The sequence below is a fragment of the Tupaia chinensis genome, unplaced genomic scaffold (genome assembly GCF_000334495.1).
Source record: "Tupaia chinensis unplaced genomic scaffold, TupChi_1.0 Scaffold143749_1, whole genome shotgun sequence".
Lineage (NCBI taxonomy): Eukaryota > Metazoa > Chordata > Mammalia > Scandentia > Tupaiidae > Tupaia > Tupaia belangeri.
In genome coordinates, this window is record NW_006203598.1 from 180440 (window position 1) to 203793 (window position 23354).

The 23354-nt window shown below is 48.0% G+C and overlaps 1 protein-coding gene across 1 annotated transcript in view; it reads right to left on the reverse strand.

Annotated features, from left to right (window-relative positions):
• Positions 1 to 250: 250 nt before the first annotated feature.
• Positions 251 to 23354, reverse strand: part of USP39 (ubiquitin specific peptidase 39) — a gene marked incomplete at its 5' end in the record, with an annotated part of 34722 nt that continues 11618 nt past the window's right edge. The window contains 10 exons of the mRNA XM_006164879.3: positions 251 to 708; positions 1545 to 1631; positions 5484 to 5619; positions 11795 to 11937; positions 12528 to 12716; positions 13215 to 13282; positions 15143 to 15220; positions 16620 to 16845; positions 19596 to 19748; positions 21411 to 21547. Of these exons, the coding sequence (XP_006164941.2) occupies positions 661 to 708; positions 1545 to 1631; positions 5484 to 5619; positions 11795 to 11937; positions 12528 to 12716; positions 13215 to 13282; positions 15143 to 15220; positions 16620 to 16845; positions 19596 to 19748; positions 21411 to 21547 (1265 nt within the window). The remainder of the gene's footprint in view (positions 709 to 1544; positions 1632 to 5483; positions 5620 to 11794; positions 11938 to 12527; positions 12717 to 13214; positions 13283 to 15142; positions 15221 to 16619; positions 16846 to 19595; positions 19749 to 21410; positions 21548 to 23354) is intronic.

Consider the following 23354-nt stretch of genomic DNA (forward strand, 5'->3'; position numbering starts at 1 on the left):
AAGCAAGGCACCAGGTCCAGGACTCAAACCACAGTCGGCCATGTGGGAATCGAGCACCTTAACCACCACGCCATCTGCCAGCCCTGAGGTGAATGCGTCTTAACTGACACACTACCCACAAGCTGACAGGAAGAGCCAAGAATCCTGTCCACCAGACGAGACTATAGGGCAGATAATTTGGGAAGATTAAAAAGAAAAATGAGTCTTTCCCTCTGCCAACAGCCTAAGGGAAGGAAATAAAACAAGAGGCTGCTATAAAAATGGGAAAATATTTAATCCATTCCAAAAAACACATGAGGAAACGAAGGGGACTGTAAGAAAATCACCGACTTAGACAGAAGGGTGTTCCTGGCTTCGTGCTTATTCCTGGAAGAATTCATCTGTCCTTCAGGTACTCCCAGCTACTCGAAATAAATTACATACATTTTCAGAAGCTCTGCTCTGCTGAAGCTAGAAGGGACTAGACAGGAAGGACAGAGGCACATCGAAGGACAGCTGGGTGACAGTGCAGAGCCCTCCCTGGCAGGCAGGCCCCGCCGGTGCTCCGATGTGGCCAGAACCCACAAAGGCCAGGCTGGCCCCAGGACGCTGCCAACCGCGTTCAGCTACAGCTCCAGTATCCATATTTGCCATCTTCAGTGAAAGCCCTAGAAGCCTCTTTCAGGCCCCCTGCTGGTTGGTTTCATCATTATCTCGCCTCTTCCAAATCTAAAAGAAATGAGAACAGATGTTGGAGAGCTGCTCAAGGACACGCTCCGTCAGCAGACACTTACCAAGTACCTATTCTACGTCAGGCTGTGGGTGACCTGCCACCTGTCACCCTACTTACACATTGGCTACTTGCCCCCGAGGACGACGCACAGTCCTTCAGAACCTTCAATTTCCACTTTTCCAGTCATCCTCTTCCTTCCTTCCTATCCATTATAAGCCCCCCTTTATAAAAAGGGGGCACATGGCCATGTCTGCAGCCTTGGACAAAGTCCCTGAGGAGGGAAGAGCGATCTCTGGAAGGAGTGGTAACCCCCTCTCTTTTGCAAAGCCCTGGTTCTTCTTAGTCCCAAGCTTCCTGCTCCTTCCGGGTACTGGGCAGTTACAAAAAGCTCCAGAAGAGCACAGTCTTGATCCAATGGAGAAGGCAGTCAAATTAATAAGGTCTGCACTCCAAAAAGATGCACCACAGTGCTGAGGAACCACAAAGGAGAGAGAAAACTGACAGGGTGCTGGGGAAAGCTTAGGGGATGGCTTCGAGCCAGCTCCCTAATGAGTCCAGGCCTTCCTCCCTGACAGCTGACCACACGCTTCTGCAAAGCCCTCCCAGCCTTACAACACCTTCTCGGCCCACTCATAAACTGCCATGCGCCCCTGCCCCTCTTCTTCACTGAATACCTCTGCCTGACGTTCAGGACAGAACCCTCTGGCCTGACCGCTCTGCTCAGCCTCTCCAGCCAGCACCTGGCCCTCCCATCCGGTTCTCGCTCAACCCGGTTCTCATGGGGAGTCCCCACCCCACCTACTTGGCGCTCCACAAGTCAGGTTCCACCCACCTGAATGTACGCCTCCGACAGGGTGATCATCTGGGGAAGGATGTCGGTCACCTGGAGGTCCTGTAATTCATACCACTTGCCGGTCCCCTGTGCGAGGTACAAAGGCTGTCAGTCTGCGCTCTCAAGCCAAAGGGTACAGGAGAAAGGGGTCGCAGCTGAGAGTCGGAGATGAAGAGGCTGCGTGCCCTCTGCTGGACGCGACTCGGAAACAGAGCAACTCGATCCCTGTCGAGGGTTCGGTAGCAGTGGAGTCACGGGCACCTGTGTACCCCTTTAAAAGGAATTCAGGAGGGGCCAGCCTGTGCCGTGGCAGCTAAGGCAGCCGGATCAGCAGGGCTGATCACACAGTTTAAGTCCTGGTCCCGGCAGCTTGAGAAACACACCAGGCACATGTGTGTGTTCACCCAAAATCCCGAAAACGGGGAGAGCTGGAGGAGAAGGGGTTGTGGCCTGACTAGTCGCCACGGGGAGTGCTTTCTTACTTTCTCTCTTTTTCTCTGTCAGACTGTCTTTGGTGAGCACAAATTTTTTTGAAAAGAGGAATTTAGGTGGACACTAATGAGGAGAAAGAAGAAGCCCTCTACTCCTCACCTGAAAGGCCTCCTCCCTGTCCAGCAAGGACGGATGAGGCACTGACTTGGGAGGTGCACGGTGCCAACGCCTAGAACTCACAGTGGACATTCCCACCTCCACACTGCACCCCAAAGGACAGAAGACGTGGTCAAGAGAGAGTCCTTGGTGGACACTGTCCACTGTGCTAACCTGAGTCCTGAGCCTGCACAACGAGGGCTACAGAAACAGCAAAGCCTAACTCACTTCATGCTTCCACGAGCACGGGAAAGAGGTTTCTGAATTAAGGCAGAAGCACTCCTGACAACCCGCCTGCCTCGCCCATCCAGGTTTCTGTTTTTGTTTTTGTTTTTTTTCTTTCTTTCTTTTTTTTTTTGGAGAGGTTTTTCGCTATAGGGCGCGTGCGCTCGCCAGACAGAGAGAGACGTAGAGACAGAAAGTGAGAAATCACCCCCCAGGGGGGATGGTCACGCCGCAATCCCTTCTTCTCCATTCTCCTCTCGGGATCTTGGGCACACACACACACATGCCCGGCATGAGTTTTAAGCCACCGGGTCTGGGATGCAAACCACAGTCGACTACGTGGGAGTCCAACGACATAGCCATTATGCTAACTGCTGGTTCCCAAGATTTCTTTGTTTTTTTAATTGCCAGAGGACACGTATATTTGGGAGAAAGAAACACAGTGACAGGGAAAGACAAGAATGGGAAAGCCTCCCATGTGGAATTTGGTCACACGTAATCCCTTCTCTTCAATCTCTCCATTCTGTTGGGTTTGGGGCATACACATATAAGTGCCTAGTATGGTTTTCAAGTCTCCAAGCTAAGATTTAAAAAAAAAAAAACAAAAAACATTTTATTTGGGGCCAGCAGGTGGCGCAGTGGTTGGGGCACTGGATTCCCACATGGCTGACTGGTTCAAGTCCCAGACCTGGTGGTTTGCTTTCTCACTTTCCCTTTCTCTTTCTCTCTCTCTCTGTTTCTCTCTGGTCAAATTAAAATATAATAAACATAAATAAATTAAAATAAATAATTATTTTTTAAAAAGAGAGAGGGGAAGTGAGAAAACAAGCCACCAGGTCTAGGACTTAAACCACAATCGGCAACATAGGAGTACACGCCTTTAACCACCACGACACCTGCCGGCCCCAGGGCTAGGATTTTACCTTGGTTGGCTATGTGGGATCTGGCTTCTTTAATCACTGGGCTGCAGAGCCAATCTGTCACCCACCCAAACTTATAAGAAATGGCAGAGACTAATACAGAACACAGATAATCCAGATATTCTGCAGATCCTAAGTGCAGCATATAAGAACAGAGAGAGCTCAGGACCACATAAACAAGCTGCCTTTCCTGACTGAAGGAACGGTTAAGAGTGGGGGTTCAGGGGCCAGCCAGTGGCATGGTGGTTAAAGAAGCTGGATCCCACGTGGCCAAGTGCGCAGCTGAATCCCAGACCCAGTGGCTTGTGGCTTGAAAAACATGTCAGATGTGTGTGTGTGCATGCCCAAAATCCTGACAGAAGAATGAACGGAAAAGGGATTTCAGCATGGCCATCCCCCACAGGGGTGATTTCTCTCTCTCTCTGTCTCTCTCCTATGAGCACGTGTACCCTACAGCAAAAACTGAAGAGAAAAAAAAAAAAGAACATGGGCTCTGAACCCAAGTATCTGGGTTCACATCCCAATTCCACTACTAATAACGAGGTAAGTTAGAGAAACTCTGAGCCTAGGATTCTTCACCTGTAAGAAACATGATACTGACACCTGTCTTGAGGTATGTTTTAAGGACAGAAATAAGATTAAGATACATTTAGCACCAGACATACTTTCTTTTTTAATTAAGAGAGACTTTTGCTACAGGGTATGTGTGCTCACCCAAGAGTCAGAGAGCGAGAAAGCACCCCCAAAGGGGTTGGCCATGCCACAATCCCTTCTCCTCCATTCTCCTCTCAGGATTCTAGGCACACGTGCCTGCGTTTCTCAAGCTACGAGGTTCCAGACTCAAACTGCACAGCCGGCCATGTCAGATCCAGCCGCCTTAACTACCACACCACAGACTGACCCCAGAAGCCAGTTATTAAACACAGCCCCAGGAGGAACTATTCCAACCAGAAAAAATCTATGCTAATAATCTCTGTGATACTAAATATATCTCAAGGACATTATCTATTTTCAGCTTAAGACAAATTCCAAAATGTCTGAGCTGACAGGGAGCCTCAGAACCAGAGCTTTGTACACTCTTATTTCCTGTAACTCAGAGGGGCTTGATAAGCTGCAGCTCTGCTTCAGTAGGTGTGGGATGGCCCGAGCATCTGCTCTCCTACCTACCTAGCTCTCAGACTGCACGCACTGCTGGTGTGAGGGTCCCACTCTGGGAGGTAAACCTCGTCTAGGACGGAGGCTGAACCTTGGCCTTGGCTTTCCACCACAACGTCCTGGAAACAGAGACTGTGCTGCCGGTTACACTCCAGATAACCCGTGGAGTCTCTGAACCTGATACTAACGGAAGTTCCACTGAGGGCACCCTGTGCACTGTAGGTGTCTCGCAGTACCCCCACCTCTATACCAGTCAAAATCACTATTCTGATGTAGCTGGCCTGGGCAGTGTCCAGGCATCCAAGTTTCAAAGCTCCCCAGGTAGGCCCAGCAGAGAGCATAGTGGTTACGTCGCTGGACTCCCACATGGCCGGCCGCTGTTCCAGTCAGACCTGGCGGCTTAAGACCCACACTGGGCATGGATGCATGCCCAAAATCCCAAGAGGAGCGTGGAGGAGAAGGGACTGCGGTGTAGCCATCCCCTTGGCGGGTGATTTCTCACTTTCTGGCTCAGTCTCTCTGGTGAATGTATGCGTCCTATAGCAAAATCACCAAAAAATAAATGAACACAATAAATAAAAGCTCCGCAGATGAGTCCAATGTGCAGCCCAAACTGAGAACCAGTCTTTTTTTTTTTTTTTTTGAGAGTTTTTTTTTTTTAATAGGACACATGCGCCATTGGAGAGACAGAGCCAGAAAGTGAGAAATCACCCTTCAGGGCGGATGGCCACACTTCAGTCCTTTTTCCTCCATTCTCCTCTCAGGATCTTGAGCATGCATGCACGCATACACACACACACACACACACACACACGTCTGGCATAAGTTTTAGGTCGCTGGGTCTGGGACTCAATCCATGGTTACCTACATGGGAGTCCAGTGACATAACCGTTACGCCTTCTGCTGGTCCCAAGAACCACTGGCTTAAACTAACCCTAACACTTGGCAGAGCCAGAAGCTGAGGGTGAAGTGAAGGGAGCTACGCTCTGAAATGCCAAAGGTGTAACACCAGTCTGTGCCACTCTGTGCCATGGGACAGTCACGCACTCACATGATGAAGCACGTGGATCCGGTAGGAGCCCTCAGAGGGCTTCCCGTCGTGCACGATGTTGGCGATGAGGTCGTAGGTGGTGTTCTTATGCACGGCTTGTACTTCTTCTGACAAGTATTCTCTCAGGTCCACATTTCTGGTGATGATGGAAACAAAGCCAAAACATCAGAGAAAGGCTGAGGTTAGGGAAACTATCTTGAGACTCCAGCTATGGGCAGCCTTGCAGAGACAAGGAACAAGAATGACAGGCTCGAGCCAGCAGCAGATGGTGTTGCAGTTATATCACTGGACTCCCATGTGGCCGACTGCAGTTCGAGTCCCAAACCCAGTGGCTTGAAAATCATGCCAGGGGTGTGTGTGTGTGTGTGTGTGTGTGTGTGTGTGTGTGTGTACCCAAGATCCCGGGAGGAGAATTCTTACTTTCCCTCTTGCTGTCCTTATCTCTCTCTCTGCTGTCTCTATCTCTCTCCGGCAAGTGCACAAGCCCTAAGGCAAAAACCTCTTTAAAAAAAAAGAATGAGGGGCCGGCAGGTGGCATGGTGGTTAAGGACACTAGACTCCCACATGGCCGACCACGGTTTGAGTCCCAGGGCTTGCTTTCTCACTTTCCCTCTCTCTCACTCTCTAGCTCTTGCTTTGTCCCTCTCTGGTCAAATTAAAATAATAAACAAATTTAAAAAAAAAAAAAAAGAATGATAGGCTCTATGGGAAAAGCACTTTCCTTTAAAAAGTAGGACTAACAGGGGCCAGCAGATGGCATAGTGGTTATGGCGCTGGACTCCAATATGGCCAAGTGCAGTTCAAGTCCTGGTCCCAGAGGCTTGAAAATCTCACCCGGAGCATGTGTGAGTACCCGAAATCCCAGGAGGAGAATGGAGGAGAAGGGACTGCAGCATGGCCATCAACCCTGGGGGATGATTTCCCAGTTCCCCTCTCACTGTCTCTGTGTTTCTCTCAGACATGCACACACACCCTGTGGCAAAAACCTTTTTTTAAAAAAAAGTAGGACTACAAGTCAAAAGTGCAGGACTGGCCTCATTCTGACCTGAACTAGAATCCCGGCTCTGCCACTTCAGAGCCGTGTGTGAGCTTAAGCAGCCGACTGGAGCCTCCCGTACGATGGGGGCACGAGAGTCACCGTCTCTGAGACAGGGAGGAGCAGGTGCCCACCTTTCTTACCCACTGCCTTTCCCAAGGTCCGCCTGGGCAGGGTGGTGAGCACTTGCGCTCTGGCCTTAGGCCTGGCCACGTGACTAAGTCTCAGTCTAACAAATCTTCCTTTTCTTTTCTGCATGCTTGCTTCCTGATCTGTTTTTCTTTTTGTCAAGTAAATGGCAGAATGGTTCCGAGGAACAGAACCCTCTCGAGTGAGCTTAAGCACTAAGCAAGAATTTAGTCAGGATTTTCAGACCAGGAAATGGAGCTGGAACCAGGCACTACAGGATCCGGGAGCACTTCTTGCCCTCTCTTCCACCTCCTTCTGCTTTATTCTTCCCCCTCATTTGGGACCCTGGCTTTCTCTTCTTCATGTGACTGAAACTTGGCTACACCACGGCTTCCAAATTTCTCAGTTCTTACTGCTAAAAGACACTACTGACTAGGTCCCTTCAACTAGAACTTGGAAGTATTAGATTTACTTTCAATATCTTTGGGATCAGCAGCTGGCGTAATGGCTATGTCGCTGGACTCCCATGTAGTTGACCACGGTTCAAGTCCTGGACCCACTGGCTTAAAACTCACGCCAAGCGGGTGTGTGTGCGTGCCCAAGATCCCAAGAGAAGAATGGAGAAGGGACTGCATGCGGCATAGCCATACCCCCTGGGAGGTGATTTCTCGCCTTCTTTCTTTCTGTCTCTGTCTGTCTGGTAAACGTACACGTCCTATAGCAAAAACCTCTCCAAAAAATTTTTAAAATATTGTTTACGAATATTTATTTACTTTCAAATACCAAGAAGCATTCTTGATGTACCAGAATAAAATCTTCTGTGTTTTTTGTTGGTCTTTTTAGGGTTTTTTTTTGTCATAGCATGTTTATACTTGCCAGAGACAGAGAAAAACAGAGAGGGAAAGTGAGAAATCATCCCCCAGGGAGGATGGCCATGCTGCAATCCCTTCTCCTCCATTCTCCTCTTGGGATTTTGGCCACACACACATGCCTGGCACAATTTCAAACCACCGGGTCTGAGACTCAAACTACCATCGGCCATGTAGAATCCACCACCTTAACCACTATGCCACCTGCAGGCCCCAAAATCTCATTTTAGGTGCTGAACTTTATCTACTGGATAAGATCTAAAATCTATACCTACTACTGCAAAGCCAAGTGCCATAATAAATGCTTACTGAGAAGCAATTACTAGATAATTAAATAGGGAACAGACTGACAGCTAACAAGAAATAGTAAGAGAATATAGGGGCCATCAGATAGCATGGTGGTTGGCATGCTGGACTCTCACATGGCTGACTGTAATTCAAGTCCCAGACCTGGAAGCTTGCTTTCTCACTTTCTCTCTCTCTCCGGTGAGTGCATGTGCCCTATGGCAAATTAAAATAATAATAAATAAATAAATAAAATTAAGTAAATCATTAAAAAATAGTGAGAGAGGGACCAGCAGGTGGCATGATGGACACTCCCACATGGCCGACCATGGTTCGAGTCCTGGATCTGGTGGCTTGCTCTCACTTTCCCTCTCTCTCTGTGTCTCTCTGTGGTCAAATTAAAATAAATGAATGAATAAATAAAATAATTCTTTAAAAAAAGGTGAGAGAATATGTTAACTACATAGTTTTAGGAAAAATACTATTTTAGAGTCTATACTTAGAAAAATCTAAGTAATGTAAAATAAGGAAGTTATATCACATTCCTCATCCCTGTAAAACATGTGATGTGCTTCACTCGTAAAACAAAACACAACAGGGACCAGTAGTTGGCGTAATGGCTATGTCTCTCGACTCCCATGTAGTCGACTGTGGTTTGAGTCCTGGCCCCGGTGGCTTAAACTCACGCTGGCACGTGTGCGTGCGTGCCCAAGATCCCATGAGGAGAATGGAGGAGAAAGGAATATGGTGTGACCATCCCCCAGGAGGGTGATTTCTCACCTTCTGTCTCTCTGGCAAACACACACGCCCTATAGCAAAAATCTCTCAAAAATAAAAAACAAAAAACAATAATGTCACCTCTGAAAGGACTTGCTAATGTCCTCCCTGTCCAGTTGTATGCCTTCCTTTGACTCTATATATGGACTTAATGTGAATGTCCTAACTGTTCCAAAATACGAAGCGTTCTAAACGAATACCATGCAGTAGTAATCAAGCTTGCAACTTTGTTCTAATTATTTCACATAGCTTTCTGGGTGTTCATGATAGCTATTTGTTCCCACTGACAGTGTGACATGTGACAGAGTTAGACAGTAATAACTTCACTATTGGGATACTGGGCACGCACGCACATGTGCCCCGCATGAGTTTAAGCCACTGGGTCTGGGACTCAAACCACGGTCGACTACATGGGAGTCCAGCGGCATAGCCATTACACCAACTGCTGGTCCCCTGTTCTTTTCTTTCTTTTTTTTTTTTAATAATTATTTTATTTAACTTTATTTATTTTTAAAATTTGATCAAAGAGAGACAGAACAAGCAGGAGAGAAAGTGAGAAAGTAAGTCACCAGGTCCGGGACTCGAACCATGGTCAGTCATGTGGGAGTCCAGTGTCCTTAGCCACCTTGCCACCTGCTGGCCCCCAGACTTCTGTTATTTTCTCTTTGGCTTAGACTACAGCTTTCCAGACCTGCTAGACTGCTTCCTAGAAAAGCCTTGAGGAATGTTTATACTACAAACATGATGACTAAATACAAACTGTTCAAAGGGCAAAAAGAAATAAATATGTACGTACATGTTTAGCCATTTCATTTACTTATTTCAATTAATAGGTTACTATGCTCACCAGATAAGGTGAGAAAGCGCCCCTCCAGGGGGAGGGCCACAACATAACCGCTTCCCCTCTACTCTCTTCCGGTGATTTTGAGCACGCAAGTACATGCACCCAGTGTGTTTTGCAAGCTGCCAGATCTGGGACTTGAACCACACGATCAGCCAAGTGGGATCCAGTCACCTTAGCCAACAGCCACCAGCTGGCGAAATCATTTTGTTTTAGAAAATAGGCAAAGGAACAAACTATATTCATCCGCCAGCCAGAACAGTTCAACTCAGAGAATGACTAGTTAGCTGTAAGTGAGACTACGCCTACCCCCAAGACGCCCTACCTCCCAATGAGCAGAAGGCACCTAGCCACCACCAGGCTAGAAACTGACCAAAGATGTATTACAGGGGAACGGGAAAAGATTCAGGCACTGAAAGGGTCCTTTTCGAGAAGTAGGGGACAGTTAGAGAATCGAGAACCACATTTCTCCGGACGTGCTTAGAGAGCATAACAGGCAGGTTTCCAGAATTAGTCACAGACAATGTTCCTGCAGGACCAACGAGCTACGTACGCAGTAACCTTTCCCCTAACTTCTTCAAAGCAAACATTTGAAGGACACGCTGCTAAAGTCGGAGTTCCCAAAACTCCCAATATACCTCAAGGGAAAGTAAACCCACTCCAGGCCCAACATAAAAGAAAGCAGTCCAACGGGATGAGGGCGCTTCCGTGGCGGCTGGGCAGGAACTGCCATGGACACGGTCTTCCTCCCCGGAGCTGCCCTTGGGGTCGAGGCCACTCCTCCCGACCAGGAACACGTCGTGCCGCGGGCAATCCACAAGGCGCCAGCTCTAAGTGGCGCTAAGACTTGGGGTTGTCAAGGAAAGCACCTCTGTGGTCCTGCTCAAGGTAGGGCAGTCCCCTCTCACTCTACACACCACATCACCAAGACGCTAGTGAAGAAAAACTGTCACAAGAAAGGAGTTTCTCCTTCAACCCTCGTTACCAGGTTCTCACTCCCCTCTGCTCTCCGACGCCCAGCAATCACAGCATCCAGAGGCAGTTAGATCTGGAAGGACCCTGAAGGCTCATCTAGTCCAAGTCTCTCATTTTATCCATCAGAGAATGATCCAGAAAACAGACCACCAGTCCAAGCTCACACCCATAGCACAGCCCAAAACTCAAGCCTCTTTTTTTGGGGTCTATTTATTTCTTCCATGAGAGAGACAGAGACAGAGAAGAGACTAAGACGGCATGCCCACAGGGTCCTGACAGCATGGCCCACCTTTACTTACGCCAGCTCAGATCAGCTCAGGGGAATGCGTGCCTGGTACACTCAGGGAGGTCTCTGGATTTGAACCAGGGACCTCCCCTTGGGGCTGCCTCACACGGCATGGTGTTTTACCACTGTGCCATTGTTTGGCCCCCTCAGGCCTCCTCATTGTAGATACTACTCTTTTAAACACGACGCAGAATTAGGAATTAGAACTGTTTTCAGAAGAGAACACTGGCAGTCCTAGTATAATCTTTTTATTTATTTATTTTTTTGGGAGAGGTTTTTGCTATAGGGCACTTGTGCTCGCCAGAAAGAGAGAGACAGAGAGACAGAAAGCGAGAAATCACCCCCCAGGGGGGATGGCCACGCTGCAATCCCTTCTCCTCCGTTCTCCTCTTGGGATCTTTGGCACGCACGCACATGTGCCTGGCATACGTTTAAGCCACTGGGTCCAGGACTCAAATCACAGTCGGCTACATGGGAGTCCAACGACATAGCCATTACGCTAACTGCTGGTTGTCAGTCCTGGTATAATCTAAGGAACTGGGAAATGGAAGTGGATGGTGGGAGAAAGAAAAAAGGAGATGGGCATTTATCCACTATGGTTTCCAAACCGCCTATGATGGTTTAAAAAATTAGAGTCTAAAAAGTTTTTAACTGAAAAGATGATTGAGCTAAATATCAACTACCCCCCCAAGTCCACCTATTAATGAACTGTCTCAGGGCTGCCTCCCTGTCTGAACAACAGCACACTGAGACCCACTTCCTTCCTGCCACCAGGGTTCTCCAGATTCTCACAGACATCATCTTCAGAGTGAAGAAATCTTGTCTCTTAAGAACTGAAAGCCAGGCCAGCAGGTGGCAGAGGAGCTAAGGCTCTGGGTCTCACGTGGCCTCTCGCGTGGCCGTGGGCATGTGCCTAAGACCCTGAAGAGCTGGAGGGCGGGAGGAAGGGGATGGCGGTGTGACAGACCCTGTCAAGGCTGCCCAGAGCGCTCGCTCACTCTCTTTCTCTCTCTCTCACCCACTCGTGCTCTCTCATGAAAGAACACAATAAACATTACAAAGAAATCCAGGCTCACCCCACCCCAAGGGGAAATGAAACAGGAGGACACTCACGTGATAGGGAAGTTGACGATTGTTGGGTTCTTCTCCACGAAGAAGTTGTTCTTAGTGAATCTCTTGATACAAAAGATTAAATATGGAGGGAGCTTGGTGAGCTGGAATCGCTTTAGAAAGTTCTCCTTGTAAGTCTTGTATTCCTAGAGAGAGAACAGGAAGTTATCAGTTCTGTGCTAAAGTTTAGGAGGCACTGGAGCAACTTTTAAACATGAGAGTTTTTTCTTTTCCTTTTTTTTAAGGGGATGCTTGCTATAGGACGTGCATGCTTGCTGGAGAGACAGAGATAGACAGAAAGTGAGAAATCACCCTCCGGAGCGGACGGCCACGCTGTAATCCCTTCTCCTCCTAGAATGTTGGGCACAGATGCACATGTGCCCAGCATGGTCCAGGACTTGAACTGCAGTCAACTATGTGGGAGTCCAGCGACATAACCATTACGCCACCTGCTGGTCCCAAACGCGAGAGCTTTTCTACTTTCTGGAGTTCTACTGTCATAATTCCGCCTCCTTTCTCTACACCACCCGAGAGACAGCCAGAAGGCTAAAAGAGATGCAGGAGAAATACAGAGAGGGCACTGAGCTGGCAGTGAGCAGCCAGAAGTCCCGGAGGCTCCATAAAGGAAACACACTTCATGATAAACACATGCATATCATGAGTCTCAAGCACAAAAACAGAAAAGTTTAAGAGAGAGCCAAGGCGGAATGAGCAGGCGGCTGAGCAGGTGGGCTACCTTCTCGGTGATGCCGTTGAACTTGGCCAGGATGTTGAAGAGGGGCACCTGGGGGATGATGAGCTGCTCCTTCTCGTCCTTATAGAGGGGGGCGGTGGGCAGGTCCAGCGTCAGGTACATGAAGGTGGACTCCACCATGGTCTCCTGGTACTCGTCATTATGCAGGAGCTGCTCTTTCTCCTCCGCTGGCTAGAAATGAGTGGGAGGAGGAGGATTGTGTGCAGAGCTCAGAGACCAGGACGGACGGAGAGAAGCAATGCTGTTAGCCTGACCATTCCTTCATCGGGAGACAATGAAGACAGGGGCCCCGGGGATGGGCAGTTTCATGTGCAGCAGAACAACCTCGCTAGGTCAAAGAAACGATGGGTTTTCTTCTTCAGACTTTGCTTAAATACCAGACTAGCTAAAAAGCTCTCGGAAGATCTAGTAAGCTAAGCTGAGCTTTCTAAAAACCACGCCAGCACCACCTAGTGGCCAACACTTGAACCAGCAGACCAAGACCCTCCACAGACCCCTAACTTAGGCCTACTGCACCTCCAGGACCCAGGGGACTGCCACTTGGCAGGTGCTCTGCAAAACCTTCCCACAGTGCAGGTGGCCCTGTCAGGTCCCCAAGCAACTCTTCATTTCCCCTAAACCCTCTAAGGCAACAAAAATCAGCCCAAGACCCAGGCCCACCCCACTCACCAAATCAGGATGGGGAAGCTTCTTAGTGAAAATCCTCATGGACCCCTGGAAAACATCGGTGACAATAGCTGCTCGAAGAGAAAGCAAAACACAAACTCTGTGAGATTGGAATGCAACAATTTTGCAATAAACCAGCATCTTCCAGCACAACTTCCAGACCTAAAGCTCCCAGCAAATGTAGAAGCTTCCCTCTGTAATATATACCCTCATAGAACCTTGGTAATTATATAAATTATCATTCTGCATCCCTCCACAGGACACAATTTGACCCTCCAACACAGGGTCTAGGCCATTAAGAGAAAAAGTAAGTGCATTTGAAATAAATAAATGAGTTACTGAACATACATGAATCACAAAAAATTCACAAACAAAACAGGGCATAGTCCAGGAATTTCCTGCAATTACATGCAGCCTGCAGCGGGGGGACCACGTCCAGCCTGCACTGGACATAAAAGGGAAATGACAGACTAAGAGAGATGGACCAGAATAAAATCAAATCAATAAGACAGAAAGCAGAACTGTCCCAGAATCCCGCCAGGACACAGGATGGAGAACTCGGAGAAGGGGCAGGGGCTGAGGACACCTGGTAGAAGGGGCAGGGCCAAAACAAGAAAACGGCACTGGGTCTCTGAGTGACCTGCGCAGCTCTGTGGTTAAGGTGCGTTCATGAACTGTGTTCATGAAGGATGTCTCAGCACTACTGAGAGGGATGCGGAAGGACAGCGGGCTCAAGTCTGAGAAGCTGGAGAAAGCCAGCCTCACCCTCCAAGCAGAGACAGGGTGAAGAACTAGCTGTGGTCAGCTCTAACCTTCAACTTCCAAGCCAACCAACCACCCACAAAGTCCTTCCCACATGAGTTCTTCTGCTGCAGGACACTAGGAGTCTGTAAATGCCACCCAGCCCTCAGTTTGAACCTGGGTCCAAATTCCAAGGGCCCAAGTATATCTATTCCTTTTCCTTAAAATGCCACTGAGGGGGACCAGCACGTGGCAGGATGGTTAAGCCGCTGGATTCCCACATGGTCGACTGTGGTTTGAGTCCTCGACCAACCAGGTGGCTTGAAAATCACACCAGGTGTGTGTACATGCATGCCCAAAATCCTGAGAGAAGGGAGGAGAAGGGACTGTAGCATGGCCAACTCCCCGGGGGGGGTGATTTCTCACTTTCTCTCCTCTCTCTCCTGGATAAGTGCACAAGCCCTGTGACAAAATCCTAAAAAAGAAAAAAAAAAAAAAAAAGCCACTGGGGGCCAGCTCCGTGGCACAGTAGAAATGCTCTGCTCAAGGGAAGCCGGATCTCACATAGGACTAAGGTCTAACTAAACCCCTGGTCCTGTTGGCCTGCAGTACTCAGGAAATGTATGCATGCAAGTGCCCCCTCAGGCTGGAGGGGGATCACAGCGTGACCAGGCCCTGGGGAGGGTGCCATCATTCTTCCTCAAGTGTGTACAATGCTTCCTATCATAAAGAAAGAAAAAGATGCCATTGGGAGGGCTAATCCTGTAGCACCATAGTTAGGCATTGTGCAGAGAAAGTCTGATCCCACATGGCTGTGGTTCAAGTCTCGGACCTGTCGCTTCACACCAGAAATGCATCCGATACTGTCAGGTTGGAGAACTGGAAGAAAAAAGACTGCAGCATGACCAGTCCCAGTCTCTCTCTGTCTCACTCTCTAATGTGCACAAACATCCTCTTGCATTTGAAAAAAAAATGTCATTGGGAATATAACCATATCCTACAAAAAAAATACCATGGGCTTACTCAGGAAAGATTTGGCCTGTGTACACAAGAAATACAACCTCCATCCCTATACTCCCTACTCCGCCCCCAAAATAGCAACAATTAGAACAGAAGGATGGGCAGTCACAAAGTTTTTAAAAAGGGAGCAAACAAAAAAGGAGTTACTTTTTACAAGTAATGAGACTTACTCTTCTTTTTCTTCTTTGTGCCTCCCAGGGCCGAGTGCAGAGCATTCAGAAACCAAGACAGAAAGTCTACTCCATCCCCTAGGGAAGAAGGAAGGTGGACACGTTGGAACTGGGAGGCACTGGAATAACCCGAACCTCACCTGACAGGCTGGACGCCACACTCCTGGCCTTCCTCCCTCCTCTCTGGCCACAACACCCCATCCCCTGTGCACCCCCTCTAACCATGAAATGCAGGCACTCAACGTCAAGTGCTTACTCTTCCAAACTACTGTCCAACAGCTTAGTAACTTCTTATTTGGAAATACAGCATGAGGTTTCTCAATACAGCTCATCAACATACAGTGTACCCAGGCCAGCAGGTGGCGCAGTGGTTAAGGTGCTGAACTCCCACATGATCAATCATGGTTTGAGTCCCAGACCCAGCGGCTTGAAACATGCTAGGCGCATGTGCGTGGGTGCCCAAAATCCCAAGAGGAGAATGGATTACAATGTGGCCATCCCCCCAGAGGGTGATTTCTTACTATCTCTGTCTCTCTAGTGAGCGCACATACCCTATGGTAAAAATCTCTCTCAAAAAAAAAAAAAAAAAAAGTACCCTATTTCCTAAAACTCCAAGAGCCTCCTGGATCCCACTCCTTACCTACATCGATTCCTTCTATTTCTCCTTTCATTAAGTACTTGAGACTCTAAAAAGCCACTACTGAACGTCCCCCTGTAAGCTCTTCCTCAGATGATGCTTCAAGAACAAATGTGAAGTCATGTCTTTGCTTTAAAGCTCTCAGTGACTCTCAATGCTGCCGGGACACAGTCCGAGAGTCCGAGCTCCTCACAGTGGCCGAGACACTGGGCAAGCTGGCCCCTCCCAGCTACTGATAGTCCCTGTCTGCACCAAGGGCCTCCACATTTCTGCCCAGGCTCCTCTCGAACCAGAATACCACTCCCAACCTGCCTCCTCCCATACCTACACTCAGGGATCTCTTCCTCCACTCTGACCTCGACCTCGCAGCCATTCGAGCTCCCTCCCACAGCATCCTCTGCTCCTCCTCACAGCGCCCACACCACGGGTCCCCATTTTACATAACTGCCTTCCCACTAGCTCTGCGGAGAAACAAATCAGGCATCGGATCACTGCAGCTCTAAAACCTACCATCGTGAATGTGAGTAAGTGATGTGGGAGCTAGAGGCTAAGTCAGGAGATCCAGGAATAGAGACGAAAATGGTTACAACACTTCACCAGGACCCTAGGGCGGACCATGACAAAACGAGCCACACAGATCGAGAGCAGTGAGTGCCCTTCCCGCCTCCTGGTGTTCCCCCGACCACCCAGCCTCACTTACAGCAAGATGGGCAGGCTGACCAACAGGAGTGAGGAGCCTAACCGCCCAATTCTCTGGACACTCCTGGCAGAGAGCAAGACAGCGCAGAGTGGAAACAACGTTGATCTGCAGACTAGAACCGTGAATGACTTGTCCCTTACCTTGCTTGGTGATCTGGAAAGTCTTCTTGCTGCAAAGGACAACAGCCTGAAGCATCTCATGGGGAGACACATGAGCCTTGAAATTTCGAGGGTTCCAGAGCTTCCTCATCAGCTCTCCAAAACGTTGGACCAACAAGAACATGATATCCCCTGGAGGACGCTTGATATTCTTATAATTGTCTTCCTCCAGAAAGTAGTTCCGGAGAGGAGGGACATTAGACAGAGCCTAGGAACCAAACACCATGATGAATCCAAAGCCTTTCTGCAGGACCACTCAGAGCAAAGATCTTCCAACCAAGTTCCTCTAACAAAAGCCCGGGATGTGCCTTAGACAGTGAGAAGTAAATGGATCCTCAGAGAAGCCTACTCAGAGTTCACGTTACATATGACCATATTACTCTGTAAATTGCTAGGAACACCCCAGAGAATCAACATTAGAATATGCGGGGTTAAGTAAATCAACTGATGCACAGATTGCAAAGAATTACACAAAATCACTAAGGATACTGCAGAAGGTACTTATTTCAAAAGATGCTTTTATAACAGGCAGAGATACTTGTATATTATGCTACTTTGTAAGTAATTATGTATATTTTACTTAAATGTTTTTAATTTGCTAAAGGATGCATACACTTGCTAGACAGAGAAGGGGAGAGAGAAAGAAAGTGACAAAACACCCCCATTGGAGCACAGTCACGCTACAATCCCTTCTTTTCCCTTTCTCTTTTTGGGATTTTGGACATAGACATGCGTACGCTGTGTGTTTCTCAAGCTGCCAGGCCTATAACTCCTGTCAGCCATGTGGGATCCAGCCACCTTAACCACCATGCCACCAGCTGGCCCAATTAAATTTCTTCTAAAAGTCCGGAAAGGAGGGACCTGCAGATGGCATGATGGTTACGTCACTGGACTCCCATGCAGTCTGGACCCAGTGACTTGAAATTCACGCCAAGGGGCCAAAAGGTGGCATGGTGATTAAAGGTGCTGGACTCCCACATGGGCGACCATGGTTCAAGTCCTGGACCTGGTGGCTTGCTTTCTCACTGACTCCCTCTGATGAAACTGGAAAATAACAATAAGTAAAGTTAAATAATTCTTTTTAAAAAGAGAAAAAAAAACAACCACTCACGTCAGGCGTGTGTACATGCTTCCCCAAGATCCTGAGAAGAGAATGGAAGAGAAGGGACTGTGGCTTGGCCCTCCCCCGGGGGGAGTGATCTCTCACTTTCTGTCTCTCTGTCTCTTTGCCGCTGGCAAACACACATGCCCTATAGCAAAAATCTCTCTTAAAAAAAAAATTTAAGAAGAGGAAGAAATATAACAAAATGAAACAGTATTACAAAAAGTGAAAGAAAAATACTCACTGTAGTACTGACAATAGGCAAAAAAACATGAACCATTAAATTGAGTCAATTAATCGGGGAATGGGAAAATAAATCATGATGTTGTCACATGACAGATATTGGTTTGTTTTAGTTTTGCTATAGGGCATGTGTGCTCACCAAAGACAGACAAAGAGAGAGAAAGGGAGAAATCACCCCCTAAGGGGAATGGCCACGCCGCCACAATCCTTTCTCCTCCTGGGATTTTGCACATGTATATGTACCCGGCATGTTATATAAGCTGCTGGGTCCGGGACTTGAACCACGGCCACCATGTGGGATCCAGCCACCTTAACCACAATGCAACTGGCTGGCCTTCTATATTTTTATTTATTTACTTATTTGAATTAGCTTTTTTTAGTGGAATAAGGTTACTGTTTACTTCCTTACTTGTGCTTATCAACATTTTCTAACTGTCCCACAATATGCAATATTACTTTTGTATTTATTTATTCATTCTTTTTTTTTTTTGGAGAAGTTTTTGCTATAGGGCGCGAATGCTCGTCAGAGACAGAGAGCGAGAAATCGCCCCCCTGGGGGATCCCTCCTCCTCCATTCCCCTCTTGGGATCTTGGGCACGCAGGCACGCACGGCATGAGTTTAAGCCACCGGGTCTAGGACTCAAACCATAGTCGACTACATGGGATTCCAGTGATGTAGCCATTACGCCATCTGCTGGTCCCTTATATGTGTATTTAAAAAGAACAACTTTTAATTAAAAACAGAAGTTTCACTGTCTACCTTCCCATTTTCGGGTATTAGCAAGCGGGCAGGAACAAGACATCAGAGAGCAGCACAGTGCACAACTAGACTAACGAGGCAATGCTGGTCCAGCTGGTGCTGCGGTGACACTGGGCCCACATGGCTGGCTGCTGGGCGAGGCCCAGGCCCCACAGCATGCAACACACCGAGCACATGTGCCTGTGTGCCCAAAACCCCAAAAGGAGAACGGAGAAGGGACTGACATGGCCATCCCTAAGGGCTGGGGGTGGGGGGGCTTTCCCTTTCTCTCTGGCAAGTACACACGCCCTGTAGCAGATATTGCTTAAATACATCCAGCGTGTTTCTTCTTTGCTATTGCCAGGCAGCACAGACCCTATTCTTCGGCCTCTGGAACCTCCACAGGCTAGAAAATACCTGATCACCTGACAGGAGCACCTTCTGCTTGTTGCAGAGCAAATACTCAAGTACAGTCCCCAGCAGGACTCGGGGCCTGGGACCACCCGACTAACTCACGAGAAGCAATGGTTTCTTGGCTGACATTCGCACTGTTTTTTGTTTTGTTTTGTTTTTTTTTTGGAGAGGTTTTTGCTATAGGGCGCGTGCGCTCGCCAGACAGACAGAGACAGAGAGATAGAAAGCGAGAAATCACCCCCCCAGGGGGGATGGTCACGCCGCAATCCCTTCTCCTCCATTCTCCTCTCGAGATCTTGGGCACACACGCACACACGCCCAGCGTGAGTTTAAGCCACCGGGTCGGGACTCGACCCACGGTTGACTACGTGGGAGTCCAGAGACATAGCCATTACGCTAACTGCTGGTCCCGACATTCGCACTGTTTCCAGGTCGCCCTCTGTTCCCATCTCCACCCTACCTGAAGGACAGCGTTGGCATAGTCGTTGGCCTTTATGTTGTTCAGTCCCACGATACCCGGCAGGTAAGTGGTACCATCATATGCCCGGGACAGTTTGGCTTGCTTGTCCAAGTTTGCAATTTGCTGCTTTGTGAAAGTGGGTTTCAACACATACTGTGAAGCCAAGAAAATGCTACGTTACTTCAGAGCTGTAAACAGGGTTCGCAAGAAATGTCTGGACGGCACTTGCTGCAGAACACAGAAAACACCTAGGTCATGAGCAGCCCACTACACACTCAAAAACTGTCCCCAACCAACAGGAATAAAGACCGAAGTGTCACGGGACAGGGGCAGGTCCTCTCCACGCTACTCATCTCTAAAGGGATCTCTGCACTTAATTCCAAATCGCTACACCTGGGTCCCCCTTCGGACCTCGGGTCTTCCCAACTCTATGATAAACAACTGCTAGGAATCGCAGGGTGCCCAAGTCCCTCAAGGCAGCAGGCGCCTGAGTCCTGGGGGGAATGTCACCTGGGATGCTAGCTCAGGAGCAAGGCAGCCTCCTCCCCTCTGGGCAGGACTGAGGATCTCCAGTCTCCCTGGACCAGAGGACAAAGATCGGAATCGTCCTAGTGACAGAGCTAAGAAAGCTCTCGAGTCACAGATTAGACAGAGGTCATACTGAGCTCACTCTGAAACCTTAAAATTGATTCATTTCTCCCTCTGTAAATACAGATGGTCCCTGGTTACAATGGGTCAAGTTAAAATTTTACTTTATGACAGGTTCATGGCAGGGCACTGGTGTTTTCAATTTACAATGAGTTTTACTGGGATGCAACCCACCAAAAATAGAGGAGCATCTGTAATGCCACGACTGTTGGTTTTGTTTTGTTTTGTTTTTTAAGAATTATTTTTATTTAACTTTACTTATTATTATTATTTGTTTTAATTTGACTAGGGAAAGTGAGAGAGAGACAGAAAATGAGAAAGCAAGCCACCAGGTCCAGGACTCAAACCATGCACACCACGGTCAGCCATGTGAGAGTCCAGCTCTTAAACCACCGTGCCACTTGCAGGCCACTGCCCACAGCTGTTTTAATCTCAATTCTAGGTCTATAAATTTTTTAAAAGTAGCATAAGCAGAGGCAGCAGGTGGTGTGATGCTTGAGTTGCTGGATTCCCACGTGGTCAGCCATGGTTCGAGTGCCAGACCTGGCGGCTTGAAAATCACAACAAATAGATAAATAAATTATATATATTTTTTAAAAGCAGCATAAGGAGTATATCAAAGACTCTGAACACCAAGTGTTCCGTAAAAATAAACAGAGCCCTCTGTAAGTATGAAAATACACCCACTCACTGAAAATGAAAATAAGCAGCTACAGTGCATCAGTACACAAAGCCCTGGAGGACTTCCCGTGAACTGCACTGTGGTACAGGTCACATATGTGGACCCACAGATGGGACACATTGCCTGCTCTGGCCACATCGTGTCAAAACTAGCTAGGAGCTGGTGTGCAGCTTGAGCCCCACTGTCCCATGCCAGGCCCAACTCACATCCCTACTTCGCCACACTTGAACCCCAATTAGAAAGAAGCCCCAATTTTTCGGTCCTAGTCCTCAATGATAGAGCAGAAAAGACAGCTTCATTGCAGACTATAGGCCACAATTCTGAATTCTGACCTCCTCCCTTGGTTTCCCCGGTTCCTACCAAGACACCTCACCAAACCCAACGGGACTGGGTTCTTTCCTGTGCTCAGGCAGCAGGACGGTTCCCAGGGAGCCCTGGGGTGGCTCACAGGAGGACTGGTCCCAGACTCGCCCCCTTAGACGCACCGTGATATCCTCCAGTGAGGAATCGATGATCTCATAGTTGTCTGGAAGGCAATAAAACTTGAGGGTGTGAAGGTTGAGGAAGACATGGTGGCTGAACTGGACGCTGTGAATGTAGGCATGAGACTTCAAACCCCGGCCTGCAGGGAAGGGTGACAGGCTGTAAGAGAAGGGCAGAGCCGAGAAGGGCACAGGCCACATCTGGAACATGTTCCTATCAGCAAACACGCAGGATTATAACACCCATGAAATTAATCTTCCACATGCACTTTTTGTTTTCCTTTTTTTAAATAATTACTTATTGTATTTTATTTATTCATTCACTTATTTTTTTAATTTGACCAGAGAGAGACAGAGGGTGAGAGTGAGACAGAGGGGCAGTGAGGAAGCAAGCCACCAGATTCAGGACTTGAACCCTGGTCGGCCATGTGGGAGTGTCCAACGCCCCAACCACCATGCCACCAGTAGGTCCCCCCACATGCACTTCTCTTGTTACAAAAATTAGCAAGAATAGCATGCTGATTAATTCATTCCCAAGGCGACAAAAGATATTGGTTGGGAAAATTAACTTTGATCCAACATATGCATTTATGTACAAGCTAGTTTCATATATACAAGAGGGGTCAGCAGGTGGCATGCTGATCAAGGCACTGGACTCCCACATGGCAGACCATAATTTGAGTCTCAGATCTGGCATCTTGCTTTCTCACTTTCCCTCTCTCTCTCTGGTGAGCACACATGCCCTGTAGCAAATTACAAAATGACGATGATGATAAAATAAAAATTAAATAAGCATGTTTTTAAAAACAAAAAAAAATACATAAAAGATCAGAAATCTCTTCATATATACTACATATGATGTGTGCAAATACACACATAAACATGCATATATAGGTGTGCGTATATGCACACACACACACACACACACACCCTGGGCTAGTCTGTCACTGATCAGCCCTGAATTTCCAACTGCTTACATGCCACGCACTTAGCTGCTCATGTTCACACTCCTTTTTAGAATCTCTCTCCTTTAACCCATAAACTCTTCAGCTCCTGCCAGTTCAAGTCCTACCTACTTCATCTCCATGAACGACGCGTTCACTCCAGCTAACACTGAACTTCGCGTATTCAACCCCTATCCTTTTACTCACACCCACCGTCTAGCAGTAATGTTATGGCCTTACAGCATCACCGTCTCACGTATCAGCATTGCTCATACACTCCTCCAAGAACAAAGAACGTACTCTGCTTCTCTGGACTCTTCCACTATACTACGTATGTAGCATTTGCCTGGTCCGGGTAAATTTAAATAATAAAATTTCAGGGAAGAACAGAATAAAAGGGTACTCAGAGCAAAAGAATTCCCCAAAACAGATATAGGTATAGAAAACATCAGGAGTTCAGGAACCCAGAGTATCTGAGATCATCATTTCTTTTTCAAAGACTTACTTTATTTTTTCTAATTTGACCAGAGAGGGACAGAGAGAGAGAGAGAAAGAGGAAAAGTGAGAAAGCAAGCTGCCAAGTCCAGGACTCAAACTGCGGTCGGCCATGTGGGAGTCCAGCACCTCAACCACCATACCACCCGTGGGCCCCAAGATCATAATCTTTTAAAATTAGTTCTCTTTCGGACATATACAGGTTCCGACCATTCAGAAAAACTCCTGTTGGCTTTCTAACAGTATTCCAGTCTCCTAAGAATAAAGATAGGTTTATCAGATGTGACTCTAGAGAGCAGATTACTTTCTTTAAAAAAGTTTTTTTAGGGAACCAGCAGTTAGCGTAATGGCTATGTCGCTGGACTCCCACGTAGTCGACCGCGGTTTGTGTCCCGGACCCGGTGGCTTAAAACTCACGCCGGGCGCGTGTGTGTGCGTGCCCAAGATCCTGGGAGGAGACTGGAGGAGAAGGGATTGCGGCGTGAGCATCCCCCCCCGGGGGGGCGTT